The sequence below is a fragment of the Petaurus breviceps genome, unplaced genomic scaffold (assembly GCF_028583685.1).
Source record: "Petaurus breviceps papuanus isolate PSGF00001 unplaced genomic scaffold, PetGlider_PUasm1.0 90895, whole genome shotgun sequence".
Lineage (NCBI taxonomy): Eukaryota > Metazoa > Chordata > Mammalia > Diprotodontia > Petauridae > Petaurus > Petaurus breviceps.
Window position 1 is genome coordinate 12,078,212 of NW_027187372.1, and position 17,361 is coordinate 12,095,572.

General features: G+C 36.0%; 1 protein-coding gene across 3 annotated transcripts in view; it reads right to left on the reverse strand.

The window, feature by feature from the left end:
• BRINP3 (BMP/retinoic acid inducible neural specific 3) overlaps positions 1 to 17,361 on the reverse strand; it is a 515,429-nt gene that overhangs the window by 135,991 nt on the left and 362,077 nt on the right. For all 3 annotated transcript variants that reach the window (XM_069074446.1, XM_069074444.1, XM_069074445.1), the window contains exon 5: positions 2,671 to 2,776. In XM_069074446.1, the coding sequence (XP_068930547.1) occupies positions 2,671 to 2,776 (106 nt within the window). The remainder of the gene's footprint in view (positions 1 to 2,670; positions 2,777 to 17,361) is intronic.

Genomic DNA, 17,361 nt, shown 5'->3' on the forward strand with positions numbered 1-17,361 from the left:
AATAGTTTAGTCATGAAGCGATAAGGGTCTGAACAAGAGTGTTGGCTATATGAGTGGAAACAAGGGGATGCATGCAAACAACATCATAGAAGAGAGAACAAATTTTGGCAACTAATGTGATATGTAAGGTAAATAGAAATCAGGAATTGAAAATTATAACAAGGTTGTGAACCTAGTTGACTGACATTATGATCAAAAAAGAGTGTCTGGAAGGAATGCTAAGATTTGTTTAAGACCAAGGAAATTGTATGTTACAAAGTTTTGCTTGATATCAAATCGAACATTTTCATCTTTTTTTAAAAGGCATCTTTACATAAATATGTCTTTAATATATGATAAGAAATCGAAATTAGCATTGTAAGAAACATATCTCTTCTAATTTCTATTTGCTAGAACTATGACTACATAACTAAAAATCCTATAGGCCAACTTTATTGATCATTAAAACTGGCCGCAGGGAACCACATAGACTGATTTAGCCATGTTACAGCCCATTTCCTTGTCATGGATAGGAACAACTTTTGGTCATTTTCCTTGTGAGTTCCTTAGATGAAAAGTTTAATAAAGTGAATTTCTTTTAGGTAGACTGTCAAAGAATGACAAAAGGGCTATAAAGCTTCCATTGTTAGGAAAAATTCAATAAATGTTAAGGTTTCCTAGAGCTGTGCTATCAGAAAGCACAGGGGAAAACTGCAATTTGGCTATTCTCATTTTGTGTCGATTTGAAACTATAATACAGAAATCCAAATACACAATATGACATCTAGAAGGAAAACAGGAAATAAAAATAAGAGAAAATGTGTCCAATTACCTACTGCATTTCACTACTAAAATGTATCATTTGATAAGTTCTTTAGTCACAAAGAATTAACTACTATGCTTAAATTGGTAGTATTATCTGTGCTGTTGATTGAAAGAAAAAGTTAAAAATCATGTTTTAGAAAAAACATCTTTGTGCTTTTCATAAGTATAATCCTGAGGACTGACCTCAGTTGACAGTGGTTATTTGATGTTTTATCATTACTAAAACATTTAGATTTTATTAAGAGAACATACTTTTGTTTTAATATTATATAAATATGAAATTTGAAAATATTTAGAAAATAATTTCTACCAGGATTATATACTATGTGGGTAAAGAGTAGGTATTCTGAATTCTCTCTCTTTCTCTCCTATTTCTGCTCTCTCTATCTGTCAGACTGTCTCTCTGTGTCTGTCTGGTTTTCAAAACTTTTCAAAACCAAGAAATAGTTGACTGAGTATTTCATTAATACATTTCAACCACTGCATTCATGTAAACAGAGATTAAAATTTGAATATTGATTATCCTATACCATGCTTTACCATTTTCTAATGTGTATGTGTGTGTTCTTTGAGAGGTACAATAAAGGTAGTAAGTTATACATGGTTTAGTCAGTATGTTGTTTTATATATATATACATATATAGTACATATACATTATATGTGATTATATTTATATATAAATTACATATAGTACATATAATTACATTGTTATGTGCTATAATAATGTATGCACATTATGTAATGTAATATACATATATACATATATAATATACATATATAATTAAAATTCATGGGAAAATTTTTTATCAAAAATGACAAACTGGACAAAAATATATTTCTAATGTTTACTTCAAAAAAATTTTTAATGCCTGTTTGGCTATTTTTATTTATTTGAATATTTGAAATTTGTTATTTAGGTATCATTTAAATAAAATGACATGTTACCAAGTTCCTTGAGTAGTTCCTTAGAAGGTCATCCTGAATTGTTATTCTAGGCATTTTGAATTAAATGTAAATAAACAACTAATTTAGCCCCATACAGAAGAAATAATGTACCAAAACAAGGAAATCTGTCTCATTCTCCTTTTTCCTCAACCTCTCCCTCAAAATAATCATCCAATCAATGCATCCAATATAGCCAGATATTTTTTGGCAATAATGGTCCATTGTTTATATAATGTATAGCTATGTTGCGTTATGATCCAGTCTTTGATTACCTGTAAGTAATAATGCATATACATGCAAGCATATGTTAATAACTTTTTTTGCCTGGCATCACTTTCTTAGGACAGCTTATTCAATTGACAAACCTAATATAATGAAAAGGGTGTATCCTAGAAATATCTCATCACAGCCATTAACATCATTTTAAAAGGAAAGAGATACTCTGAATTAACATTATCAATTGATATTATTTCAAGAAATATAGGGTCACTTTACCAGAAGGTAAATGTGGCCATGAGTAATGATATTAAATTTACAACATAAACAAATTATGTTGCTATAATATGCATGTATATGTTTAAAACTATGAAAGGAGAAAAGTTTCATATAAAAATAAAAATGCACAACAATTGGTGAAGATAATGGCTTTTGCACTTAAAATATGGACAGGATAACTTATTTCACATTGCTAGAGTGTGTGTGTGTGTGTCTGGGTGTATGTACGTATGTGTTTTATCTACTATGAAAGTGAATATGTGACATTCTCTTAAAGTCCTCAAGAACTATTTTTTTAAATTGGAAATTGACCTTTTAACAGAGTCTTAAAAGTCCAATATGTTACACATTACCTTAAAAAAGGAAATATCACTTAATAAATGCCATCCTGTTTCACATAAAATTAATTAAAGTGTGCCTACATACCTTGCAACTGAATCTTATTCTCAGGACTTTGAACCAGAACAGAACTGACTGAATCTAGGTTGTCATAGTTACTGCAGCCAAGAGGACCAGTTCGTGTTTCTGTTACCTGATGAACAAAACATTAACTTATTATATAAATCAGAAATTTAAAATGTTCATTTCAATTCAGTTTAGTTATCACATACGAATATTTGATTTTTGACTGTAAATATTACTGAAAAGCCTAGGAGTTGGGAGGGAATCAGGAATACATGCTTCCAGCCATGGAGGAGAAAAATGATTTCCTTTGCATCCAATTATATTTTCTTCTTTATGGTCCCCCAAAAATCTTTTAAGAACATTTGAAAACTTTTATATGATCAGAAATGCCATTCACCTGTTATCATTAGACACACTTTTTGTCATGAAAAAAAAAACTTCAATGAAGAGCAACTGAGACACAAAGTTCCAAGAGTGATCATTTTATTTGCAAAGCTAGCAGTTGCTAAAAAAAAACTGAGACCCCCAAACCCTCAGTGGCCAAGTTTTCCTTAAGTCAGACAGAGCAGTCTTTCATGTAGTGGGTTACATAGGGTTCAATGATACTAAACTTGGGTTTAGTGATTGGTCTATAGTAGAGGTGGGGTAAACGTGTAGGGTGGGCTTACATTTGGCATAATCTTGAGACATTGCAAAAGGGGGTTTCCAAAGTCCAAGGCTATGGGGAAAACAGAGTTAGTCACCATCATCTGGAAAGTCTTATTTTAGGCAATTCCCTACATCAGAGTGGTCCCAGGCTATGTTCATAATCAGCCTGTACGAACTCACAGACTTATTCTTCCTCCTCCATTCCAGGTTAAGATAATTGAGTCTATGTTGTATCCCAGAAAAATGAGAAAGTTTAACTCATAAAGAAATTAAATTTCTTCGTAGACATTAATGCTAAGAAGTCAAACTGTCTTTTAAATCAAAATAATTCCTAAATATTGATTTCAATTATTAAATGTAATTCACAATCAATAATTAATAAATGACACAGAACAGAATGGTATATCAATTTTCAGTTTCACAATCTGATATAAGGACATGCCCCATGAACATATAATTTAAAAACTTATATTCTTACTTGAGAAATACTTTCCCTAAAGTAACAGTTGTTGGTAGTTCTCAAACCTGAAATCATTAATATAACCAAAAAATAGTAACCTGGAAAGTACTTAGTGACGTTTCAATGAAAATTACATACTAAGCTAGTATCTACATTTTAGTGACATCTACAATATCCAAAAGTTTATTCCTTGGTAAACCAATTGGTTGTATATCATTCCATCTCTACTAAACTATCTCCAAACCAGTTTCTACTCCCAACTTTCTTATTTTTAAAAATGTTACATCCTCTCACATAGTAATCTTTGGCACATTCTTCTTTTTCATTTCTTAAACTCTATCAGTCGCTAAGCCTTTTAGACTGTTCTTCTCAAATACTGTTCATATCCTAACTCTTCTAGTTAATTCTCACAGCTGCCACTTTAGTCCAGTCTCTCATCATCTCAAGCCTGAGAGACCACAACTTCTGTTTCAGTTTGGCTTCACTGACTTCAGCCTTTCTGCTATGTCTCACTTTTTCCTATGCCTCAGGAGCTTAAAAAATTAAATTTTTGATCCCTCCTATGTGCCTGGCTAATGTTTATTTGTATAACTTATAGTTGGTACACAGATGAACCAACACTCTATGGGAGTATAAGTTCCTTGAAAGTACAGAATTGGACTTTCTACCCAGATTTCTATTTCCAGTGCCTAACCAGTCATTTATAAATATCAAATTCCTACTACGTTCTGGGGATACAAAGAAAGCTTTAAAAATTCTGTGCTCTTAAGAACTCACAATTTAATGGATGGCATAGTTTATTGGGGTAAACAACAATAAACAAATAACCAATGCACGGGATAAATGGGAAACATCAACGAGAAGGCACTGGAATTAAAAAGGCTTCCTGTAGAAGGTGTGATTTTAACTGAGACTTGAAAGAAGCCAGGAGGCAGATAAAAGGAAGGAGAGGATTCCAGGCATGGGGGACACATAGCTGGGAGATGGAGAATCTTGTGAAGAACAGCAAGGAGGTCAGTGTCACTAGGGTACAGACTGTGTGTGGCTCCTGTAAGGTATAAGAAGATTGGAAAAGTGGGAAGGAAGCAGGTTATGATGGGTATCCAACAATTCATTTTAATGAGAAATAGTACATTAAAAATGCTAAAAATTGATATATTTTTCTGACCTTTAGATTAAGATTGATCTCAAATTCCCTTTTTAAAATCTAGATTTTACACTTACGGTTCAACACTTACCCTCTCCATAAACTATTACATTTTTTAAAGAAGTCTGCTTAATAGGTCTGGCTTTAAGTCAGGCCCAAATGCCCCCTATACAGTGTTATTTAGGATCTTTAGTACTTTGGTGCATCTGTGATCTTACTGACAATGATATGCTTCATTAATACTGATTATGATCTATCTATATACACTTCATCCTTTGTGATTCTATCCCATGTCTTCTATTTCTGTCTTCCTTCCAATTTCATCTTCAGATTTTCAAATGAACTGGCTTAGGTGTGATACTAAACCAAACTCCTCTGATGGTTTATTGTCTTCTGTTTTTTCATTGTTGGAGGTAATGATTCTACCGATAATCTGCTACACTTGGCAATATTCCATAAATGAGCTTGTCCTACAAACCATGGTTGCCCTTGTCCTTTTTTGCTAGCTAGCAAGATCAAGTATTTGTTAGCTATACTCTTGACCTTCCTGTTGTGATGACTATTTTATGTCAGTTGCATTTCTCATAGAAATAATGACAAGCAGAGTCAGTATACATTTTTGCAGTTCACATCTTTTCAGGGACAGCAGCCTATTTACATCAGTAAAGTTGAAGCTACTGTAATCACACACAGTATCTTTTTAGATTCCCTCACAGGGCTGGCAGACCAGACTAGAATAAACTGCAAGGTACCCTGAAGGGGAGAAGGGAGTCTGCATGTACCAGATGGATTAAACCAACACCACTACCTTGCCCACTGTCTTCCCTCAGATCATGATGGAAACAGCCAAGGACTCTAAGCCCAAGAACTTAGGAATAGGAATGGCCTTCAAACCACCAGACTTGCTTCTGTGACCCAGAACATGCAGCTATCATTGAGGAGAGAAATCATTATGGAGAAAGGGTCCACCTTTCTCATCACTACCAGCAATTGCTGACCTACTGCCACCAACAGACAAATGGGCAAAGGAGCTCTGGAAGTGGCAGAACCCCCCTGATTATCAGTTCTACTTTTGAGCCAGCTCTCATTGCCAATGTCTGGGGAGGCAATTCCTATGGAGAGGGGCCTATCACTCCCACCAGCTGTCAACCAGCTGTCAAATACAGGACAAAAAAAACATGCCTAGTTGAAGAAGCAGGGCTCCCCAAGCAAAAGGCAGAGGGCAGCACAGGCTAGGCAAGCCAAACCACTACCCCTACCACTTCGAACACCCTCTACCCCCAAATCCTGATGGAAATAGGGCAGGATGATGAATCCCAATTCTATTGAAATGGTCCTGAAACTGTAATAATTCCAGTCCAGTGCACACAGACATCATCCTTGGAAATAACTTTTGTGGAGATAAACATTTTGTAGGCACTTTTATTAAAGACCCAGAAAAGAAAGCAATGCCATCAATGTCTTTGGCACTTTCAAATAGTTCAACATCAGAAACTGATATGATCTTATCAGATGAAGTGACATTAAGAAGAGGCATTATCATCTTCTTCGTCACTTCTGAGGACCATAAGATCTTTCTACCTGGATTACAGCTGAAACCTTCCACATGTTATCTGCCCCATTCAAATGTGAAGTTCTTGAGAGTTCCTTTTAAATTTGTATTCCCAGAGCTTATATGCTTTGCATATAGTCAGTGCTTAGCAAATGCTTTATTCAATAAATCAGTCATTCAGCAAATATTTTTAGGAAAATATTTTAGCAAATATTGACCTACTATATGCCAAAAATTGCTCAAAGTCTAGGGATACAAAGAAAGGCATAGACAGTCCAAGACACCAGAAGCTCACAATTGAATAGGAGACACGCACACAATTAGCTACAAACTATATACTGGATAAATGGGAAACAATCCACAGGGGGAAAGCATTAGAGATTGGAAATGGCTCTCTATAGAAGTTGAGACTTAAGCTGGGACTTGAACCAGGAGGCAAGCATGAGGAGGGAAAGCATTGCAGGGAAGGGGAACAAGTCAGTGAAAATGTTTAGTCAGAACAGAGTTATTATGTAAAGAACAGCAAGGAAGTCAGTGTCACAGGTTTGAAAAGTGCAGGCGGTAAGATGAAATTGACAGACCTTAGCAATAGATTGGCTATGGGGGGGGGGGAGAGGGGAGGGTAAGAGATGGTGAAGAGCCAAGGCTGATATCTATGCTGTTATTCTGGGACATGGAGAGTATAGTGATGACCTTGAGAGTGATAGGGAAGTCTGGAAGAGAAGAGGGTTTCATGTTCATTAATTCATTTATCCTTTCTTCTAAACTGGTATTTATCTTGACCTTTGTTCTAACTAGTTCAAAGCTCACTTAATATGAAGAGTAGCCTCAAAAAAACTCCAATATCAGTAATCCATTATTTCCCCATCCATATATATGTGTGTGTGTGTGTGTGTGTATAACACATATATATATTAGATTTATAAATTTCAAATTTTATAACCTTCAGTATTGACCAAGTTTTAAAAAATTATAATTTTTTAAAAAATAAATTATACATACGCACACCTACATACATATATGCACATACAGTGTGCTATTTGGGGTTTCTGAGTTTCTCATTATCCATCTTTTAATTGAAAATGTATTTCCCAACATATTTTTCAACTTTCTCATCGTCCTCTTCATAATGAAATCAGTGAACATCAAGCTATAGATTTACTTTGTTTAGAGGATTTTGTCAGGTATTTCAAAGAAATTCTCTGGTTCTTTATCATTTGCCACAGATGCTGTCACTTAAAGTGCAATTATCTCCACGGTGTTCTTTTTGTTTATAAGTTTAAGCAGTTCAAGGCAAACTATGCATTCAAATAGTGTTTCTTCTTGTCTGTGGGTACATGATAAAAATCAACTTAGGTAATACATCTATGTGTGTTTCCTGAAGAATCTGCAAGAAACCTTTACATTTGATAATATTGTCCTTAAATATTCTGGTTTACTTTGTAGAAAGAATGTTAATACTGATGTTGTTTATTTTGTCCATAGAAGAATAATTCATTAGTTATTGGGTAGAGGTATCATACTTAGATTATTAAGAGTTAATTTGATATTTGTAGATTGTTTAAAATCTGGGAGATTTTTTTAGTATTCTCTTCCCTTTATTTCAACCACTTTTGCCAATGTTAATATAAAAGCAGAAAGGAATCACATAAGGGGTCATTGAGTAATTTTCTATTGTGTATCACAGGTTTCTTGGCCAGAACAATTCACCAATTAATTAGAATAGATGAAATTTTACAAGTCCTTAAGTTTAATACATTTGACACACATAAAGAAGTGACCCTTCCCTTCTACTTACTAAAACAAACCGCTCTACATGTACTAGTGATTGCAACACAACAGATTGTCCCTCCCATCATTCTACCATCTCACTAATCTTTAGTCCTTCCCTGCCTACTGATGACTTATCCACTGCCCACAAACTTGCCCAAAATTAGGCTATTCTCAAAAAATATTTTGCTTTAGTCATCAATCTTCACTAGGGATAATCCTATACTTCTCCCTCCTTTCTTGACATACACGGAAAATTGTATAGGCAACTCATTGAAAAGGTCTTCTACAATTTGTGTCTCCACTTCACTTCCTTCACTCTATTCTTAATTCTGTTGTCTTTCATCTGACCTCAAATTCAACTGAAACAATTCACTCTCAAGTTACCATTGATCTCTGAATTAACAAATCTAATAGTATTTTCTCAATCCTCACCAATCTTGACCTCTCTGCAGTCTTTAAAACTGTCAATCACCCTCTTCTCCTTGATATTCTCTTCTCTCTAGCTTTTCAAAAACCTACAAAATCTTTCCTGATTCTCCTCCTACCTGCCTCAGTATCCTTTACTGGATCTTCATCCAGGTCCTTCTGTTTGCTAACTTTAAGTGTACCACAAGATTCTGTCCTGGGTCTTCCTCCTCTTTCCCACTATTCTATTCTCATCTGCTCCCAGTGGGTTCAATTGTCATATCTTTGCCAAAGATTCTCACATCTTTTTGCCCAATCCTAACCTCTCTATGAACCTACAGTATTGCATCTCCAGCAACCTATTAGACATACAAAACTGAAAGCATTATCTTCTTCCCCATATCCTCCCTTCCTTCTAATATATCCATTACTATGGAAGACTCCATCATCTTTTCAAGAACCCCAAACTCACAAACATCTTTGATTCTTCACTCTCTCACATGCTGACTCTCATAATCTAATCTGTTTCCATGGCCTATTAATTCTATTTTCACTCTGATGCAGACTGTCATTCCCTCAATGCCTGAACTATTTAAATAGTTTTCCAATTGTTCTTTCTCTCTCAAATCTCTATTCTAGTCCTTCACTGAGAAATCAAAAGTAACACTCTAAAGTGCGGATCAGTCCATGGTACTACCTATTTGATAAGTGCTAGTAGCTTCCTATTATACCCAGCATCAAATATAAAATTCTTTGTTTGGCCCTGAAAAACCTTTATAGCCTGGCATCTTCGGACCCTCCTGGCATTCTTTACCTAACTTCCTCTCCATATAGCCTTGACAAGATACTCCTCCCAACTCCATGTGATTTTACTGGCTATCCTACTATGGCTGGAAATCTCCCTCATTATACTTGAGCTCCTTGAGAGCAGACTGGATTTGGACCCTCTTTTATTTCCAGCATTAAGCACAGTCAGTGTCTGTCACATAGTTCAATGTATGTTGACTTTACTTAACAAAATCTAATTTGATTCCTACAACAATCTTGGAACAAAAATGTTAATGAATGATATTATCATCCCCTTTAAACAGACAAGAAATCTAGGTCTCTGAAAGGTCAAATTATTCTCACTTGGGAATAAAACCAACAAATATAAGGGTATGATTTGAATCCAAGTCATTTTCCCTGCAAATCTAGTAGTCTGGTTACTAATACCGTGTTTCCCCGATAATAAGACACTGTCTTATTTATTTGGACAGAAAAACACCAGAGGGCTTATTTTCAGGGGAGGGCTTATTTTAATGAACATTGACAGCAATTTTAATAAACAGGTATATGTGAACAAAAAAATGTACCTTTATTCAATAAGCATATCACTGGGGAAGAACAGGATGACACATTCACTGCTACAGCTCTGATTGGATGCAGCTCGGAGCGCGGCGTGCGTTTCACCGGGGGGGAGGACGGTGCATACAGAGGGTACCGTAATGTAGCATATAGCGCAGGGGATTACCTTCACTACAGTAGCAATCTCAATAGGGCTTATTTTGGGGGGAGGGCTTATTTTAGAGGAATCTTACACAGTAAGGGGAGGGCTTATTTTCGGGATAGGTCTTATTATCGGGGAAACACGGTAGCACTACCAATGACCTTCTGTGCATTTAGGATTGCATAGTCCCCATGGAACAGACATAAACTGTTCACAGAATCTTACCCGAATCATTTTCAGCTTTGCATAGCCTCCCACTTCTGCTCCACTTGAATTCCTATTAAGAACCCAGGTTTATCTCCATAGTGAGATGAGGCACTGTCATAGGATTTTTTTTTTTTTTTTGCTTTTTGGAGGGGGGAGGGTATGGCAATGGGGTTAAGTGACTAGCCCAAGGTCACACAGCTAGTTTTGTGTGTGTGTGTGTGTGTGTGTGTGTGTGTGTGAAGTGTCTGAGGCCAGATCAGAACCCAGGTCCTCCTGACTCCAGGGTCGGTGCTCTACGCACTGCGCCACCTAGCCACCCCTGTCATAGGAATTTTATAAAGGTATTTTTTAATAATAATTTTTAAAAATTCCACCTTTCTTAAAAAGATGAATTTACTCTGATCATTAACCCTTTTCTACTCATTTTGAAGACTGGAAGAGAAGAAGCAAAAAAGGCTAAGTGGTGATTACAAGGGAAAAAAAGAAGAATAGAATAGAGATGCAGGTCCCAGGAAGGTCCGTAAATGAGGAATTCTGGGCACCATTACCTAAACACTTGAAAGAAGGAGGTATTATTAGAAAGGAGACACATAAAAGAGTCAACATAAACTGAAGACCAAATTTGTCTGCTCCCAAGATTTTCCCAAGGGCAGTCCCTCCTAATTATGTGAATTTATTCCCGTGTATTTGTCATACTTTACTGGCAATTCATATGGATCTTATTAAACCTCATGTTAAGTACAGAGGCAAAAAAAAACTGTAATAAAATAAAGCAACAAATACATGCAGGTTTTCCTTGAGTTTTTCCCTAGCCTGTTTAACTCAAGTTACCTCTGTGTTTTCACAGTTTGAGGGTTATACAGAAATGAAAGCAGTCACCTTTTACAGCAAAACAGGCAGCAGTACAAAAGCATAAACAAGTATTTCAGAACACTTTTTATTTAGATAAAAAAATGGAGGCAGGTAATATTTTCATGGAAAATGAATGAATTTTCTTTTGTATTCAGCTATAAAAAATGCCTATAGTCCCACAAACTCAGTGTGAAGTTGAAAATGGTACTTAGGCACAGACCTGAATTCTTTCATAAAAATTCACCATTTCATCACAACATAATGATAATACAATACTGTTTATAGACTAAAATATTTTGGCTTCCTGAGCACAATCCATATATTTTTCATTATTAACAGTTCATGTAGTTTTGATGCCTTATTGAAAAATCATTTATAATATATATATTATTTTTTTAAGCTGGAGAAAGGCATTAGGAAAGTAATTTTTTCAAGACAGATTTTAAATGTCAGAAACCAAATTCATTTTTAATCCAGAAAAATAAATATATGCAGCTTCTGAGGGTTAGAAAAATGACAACCTGTAGATGAACAATAATATTTGTCACCTCTGTTCATGTTTTTAAAATTATACTAATTCTTAAATGACTTCTTTAAGATTATCTTTAAAATCACTGAAAACATGCAAATATATTTAGTAGTTTGGGGTGAATGAAATAGTCAGCTCAGTTAAACACCCAGGCCAGAGTGAAACTGATTACTAACCAAATCAATCACAACAGATGAGCTTCCTATATTTGGACTTCTAGCACCCACAAGATATGCAAAATTGAGAAGAAGCATATTTTTCCTATAGTTAACAATCCCTATTCTCCAATGGCTAACAGCCTCATCATTCAGAGAAAATACAAACAGATTAAATGATTAGAGTCAATTTATGAAGCTATATATAAACAAGCATGAGGGAGTGAGACATTGACTATACATGTAAATGCTCAGGGAAAGGAAAAGTAAGAGAAAGAGCATGGGAAAATATTATGCTCAGGACGCATAGGGAAAAATTGAGAAAAGGTATGTCGATGTACTATAAGGGGCTTCCATGCAATTTTAGTGACAGAGCTATTACTACTACACTAGACTGATGTTTACACTATAGAATCTTCTCCATTTCATTTGACTGAATTGACTACCAACAAGAAAACTACAAAATAGTATATTGTTATAAAATGTTGCTTTTTCTCCTATTAAGATTACATTTTCTTTTTAAGAATAATTATATTTAAGATTATATTTATATATACTATATATTACATATACATATTAAGATTATATTTAAATTATATTTAATATTATATTTATTTCTACATCATGCTTAGCTATTTGCAAAGCACTTTTTCCACAAAAGTTCTGTGAAGTATTAATTGAACATTTTTTAAGACTACCATTTTAAAAATGAAGAAACAGATTCAAATCACATAGAGGGGGTGAGAATTGGAATTCAAATGAAATTCTGACTTTAAGCCAATGTATATTCTACTATGCCTTATAAGTACTGATAACAATCTTGTTACCAAATATTGAATGTCACATATTTTTAAAATTATCCTATTAAAGTCACTAACTCTACATTTAATACATATGTATTTTAAAGTTATCACTCACTGGTAAAAGGCAATTATAAAGTTACATATCCAAATGAATTTATCTTTTCATGGATGTCAGTCTTGATTGCTAAACTCCTATGAGGAATTCCTAAACTCCTAAGAGGGCACATAATAATTTCCTGAATCCTTCATAAGACCGAATGAGAGAAAAAGAGACAAAACTTTCAAAATGCATATAAAATACTAAATGGTCTTTATTTAGTTCGTTGAGACAAAATATCTTCATTTAAAAATAAATAAAATCCATATTTAATCATTTCAAAATGTTATATATAAACACATTCATGTCTAAAGTCATTTAAGAAATATAATATCCTTTAAGACATTTAAATGACAGCTCAACCTTTTGCTAGAAGCCAATTTACAGGATCTTTGTCTTTATATAGCTGTGATTTTGTAAGGACCTAGGATAAAGAGAGTATGCTATCATGTGGAAAAATAGAAATGTGTTGTTTCTTAATCCCTAAAAGCTTTCAGGTAGCAAGAAATGTTAAGTAATCGCATAAAGCTATTGATATAAGTTTATAAAAGGCAAAGAAGCTATTTCCAAAGTTCTGCTTTTTCTAATAATACACTATGTGTTCTTTGGGTATCACTGTTTTCAGTTTCACAAATAAATAGCATAATTTAGTACTAATGAGACAACCACCTAGAGTGCTCAGTTAGTTAAGAATCAGAACCATGGTGATGATTAGGATATTTAAAAGAGATATACTAATATTAAAGCACGAAAGAAAAATGAAAGGGTTTTTTTCGGGGGGGGGGAAGGAGAACAAGTATATGGCACACTATTCAGAAAATTAAGTTCATCCTTAAAAATTTCCAAAACTATACATGTACACACACACACACACACACACACACACACATTGACTTAGGGAGGTGATGGTTCACATATCAAGGAACTGCATTTTACAAAGGGAATTAATACTAAGAGTGTGGAGTGAAATCACATAGGAAGAACTTCAAATTCATGTCATACAATATGATAATGAGTTGAAAAAACTAAATATGTTCAATCTAGAGAAGAAAAGACTTAGGTGGATGAGTATAATTAAAAAATTTCGAGTTGTTAAGAGACTTCAGTGGCTATGTACTATGTTCATTTCCCATAAAAAATCACCGCTATAACAAGTGGTCACCCAACCTCCACTTGTAGACATCCAATTTAAAGAGAACACACTTACTTTCTCAGGTAGACTATCCAATTTTTTATAGCATTAATTAGGAGAAGGGTCAGGTAGGTGGTACAGTGGATAAAGTACAGGGCTCAGAGTCAGGAGTATCTGAGTTCAAATCCAGCCTCAGATAGATACTTACTAGCTATGTGAGCCTAGGCAAGTCACTTAACCCTTAATTGCTTCAATTTCTCATTTGCAAAATGAGGACACACTGCAGAGGGAAATGGCAGACCACTCCAGTTATCTTTTTCCAAAGAAAACCAATGGACAAAAGACCATAGGGTAACACAGAGTTGGATATAACTGAACAAATGAACAACTGGAAAAAAAAAAGTTTTGGATTGCTTATTTTTGCTTGATTCTTTGTTTTTCTGACATCAAGACTAAATTTGCTTCTGAACATCTTTCAGGAATCACTTCTACTACCATTCTATAAAGGCAAATTTCTGATTTTCATCAAAGAAACAGAATAGAACATGGAAACTATTAGACAGTGAGCTTTATTTCAGTTCCTGGGAACAATCTAGAGTGGATTATGAAAGAAAAGGTTGTGAGGCAGAGTCAAGATAACAGAGTAGAAGCAGGACCTCTGCATGGCTCTAGCTTCCACCTTCCCCAGTCCATGTAAAAAGGGGACTCTGAACAAACTTTGGAGCTGAAGAACCCACAAAATGACACAGAGAAGCTAACCCCCGGCTGAGGACAGCCGGGCAGGCCAGCAGGAATCAGCCAGCGTAGTGGTCTGGGGGCCGAGGCCAGGCCCGAGTGAGCCAGAGGTTTTAGCGTCAGGGCAGGCCTGACCAGCTGCCCAGCCAGAGGGACTCCAAATCAGCAGCAGGTATGGTCGTTTCCAGATTTATCAACACAAAGATGCTAAGGACAAAGTGGCAGGTCATTGCAGCGTGGACTTTGGGACCAGTAGTAGGGAACGTGTTGGCTTCTGTCCCCAGGGCAAGAAGCCTCTGAGACGTCCAGCACAGGCAGTGGCCATGGCAGCTTTAACTCCTGGCCTGCAGACTGTAGGGTGACGAAGCAACCAGTATGAGGGGTAATCGCTCTTGCTTTAACCTGCTTGGATCTGGACTGCAGTCTAGGGTGGAGGTCCTGGGGTTCATGACCAGCTTGCTGGAGCATGTGGAGGCCTCAGAGAGGGCACCCAACTAATACTTCTGGCAGCTAAGAAAATCCCAGCGTTTGGGACGAAAGCTCCCCTATCTGGTGACAGAGTCCTACTGTGGCAAAAAGCCCAGGGGTCAAATGACTGAGAGGCGACATGACCAGACAAATGAAACTAAACAAACAGAAGATTCCAACATTAGACTCTGATTTGGAGGACAAAAAGGAGCAAAGCATGGAAAAGGAGGAAGACAGTGAAGTCAGAACTCCTGAACCAAAAGCTTCAAAGGAAAATACGTGCTGGTTACAGGCCATACAGGACCTTAAGAAGAAGATAAGAGAAGTGGAGGAAAAACTGGGAAGAGAAATGAGAATGACACAAGAAAATTATGAAATGAGAGTCAACAGCCTGACTGAGGAAAATAACATCTTAAAAAACAGACTAACTCAAATGGCAAAAGAGGCTTATAAAGGGAATAAGGAGAGGAATGTCTTGAAAAGCCAAATTTTCCAGATGGAAAAAGAATCTCAAAAGTTCAATGAGTTGAATCTTTCCCTTGGATTTAGATTGGAGCAAAGAAAGCTAGTGTCTTTAAGAAAAATCAAGATGATGTTAAACAGATCCAAACAAATGAAAGAATAGAAGGCAATGTGAAATATCTCATGGGAAAAACTACTGATCTGGAAAATAGATCCAGGAGAGATAATTTAAAAATTATTGGACTACCTGAAAGCCATGATCAAAGTAAGAACCTAGAAATCATCCTCCAGGAAGTTTTCAAAGAAAACTGCCCTGATGTTTTAGAACCAGAGGGCAAAATAGAGGTTGAAAGAATCCGCTGATCACCTCCTGAAAAAGATCCCAAAAAGAAAACTCGTAGGAATATTATAGCCAGGTTCAGAAATTCCCAGATCAAGGAGAGAATATTACGAGCAGCCAGGAAGAAACAATTTGAATATTGTGAAAACACAATCAGGATAACACGGGATCTTGCAGCTTCTACATTGAGGGATCGAAGGGCCTGGAATATGATATTCCAGAGGGCAGAGGAGCTGGGATTAAAACCAAGAATCACCTACCCAGCAAAACTGAGTATCAGGGGAAAATATGGTCATTCAGTGGAACAGAAGACTTTCAAGCATTCTTTTTTTTTTTAAAGCAATTGGGGTTAAGTAACTTGCTCAAGGTTACACGGCCAGTTATTATTTCTGGGTGTGGTGCTGAGTATCTGAGCCCAGATTTGATCCAGGTCATCCCGACACTGGAGCCGATGCTCTTACTCGCTGAGCCACCTGGCCACCCCTAAGCAATTGGGGTTAAGTAACTTGCTCAAGGTTACACAGCCAGGTGTTTCTGGGTGGGTGCTAAGTGTCTGAGCCCGGGATTCGATCTCCAGGTGTTCTCAACACTGGAGCCGGTGCTCTTACTCACTGTGCTACCTGGCCGCCCCACTTTCAAGCATTCTTAATGAAAAAAACAGAGTTGAATAAAAAATTTGACATCCAGATACAAGAAGCAAGAGAAGCTTGAGAAGGTAAACAGGGAAAAGTAATCATAAGCCACTGATGAAAGTCAAACTATTAACATTCCTACATGGAAAAAGATAATTGTAACTGATGAAACATTTCTCAGTATGAAAATAGTTAAAGGAAATAGAAATATATATATATATATATATATATATATATATATGTTACATATATATGTCTATATTGGAGGGTATATGGGTGTATGAATACATATGTGAATGTGTGTATATATGCTTAGAGGTATACATAGATAGAGGGCGTAGGACCAATTTAATAGGAAGGGATGATACTTAAAAGGGGAAATTAAGAGGTGAGAGAGGAATATAATGAGAGGAGATGGAGACAGACAGAATGGGGTAAACTATCTCATAAAAAAGAGGCAAGGGAAAAGAGTTACAATGGAGGGGAAGAATAGGAAGGCAAAAGGGTATGGGTCAACCTTATTCTCACTGAATTTGGTCATGGAGGGTATGAAATACACACTAAATAGGGTATCTCACCCTACAGGAGAGTAGGGGGAAGCGGATGAGAGGGGGGATGATGGAAGGGAGGGCGGGGCGGGGGAGGGAAGTTGGAATCAATCACTTTTGAAAAGGGACGGGATCAAAGTAGAGAATAGGACAAGTGGGCGGTGGGATAGGAGGGAGGGAAATATAGTCAGTCTTTTACAATATATCTTCTATGTTAATGTTTTGCATTAGCTACACATGGAAAACCTGTGCTGAACTGCTTATCTTCTAAGTAAGGG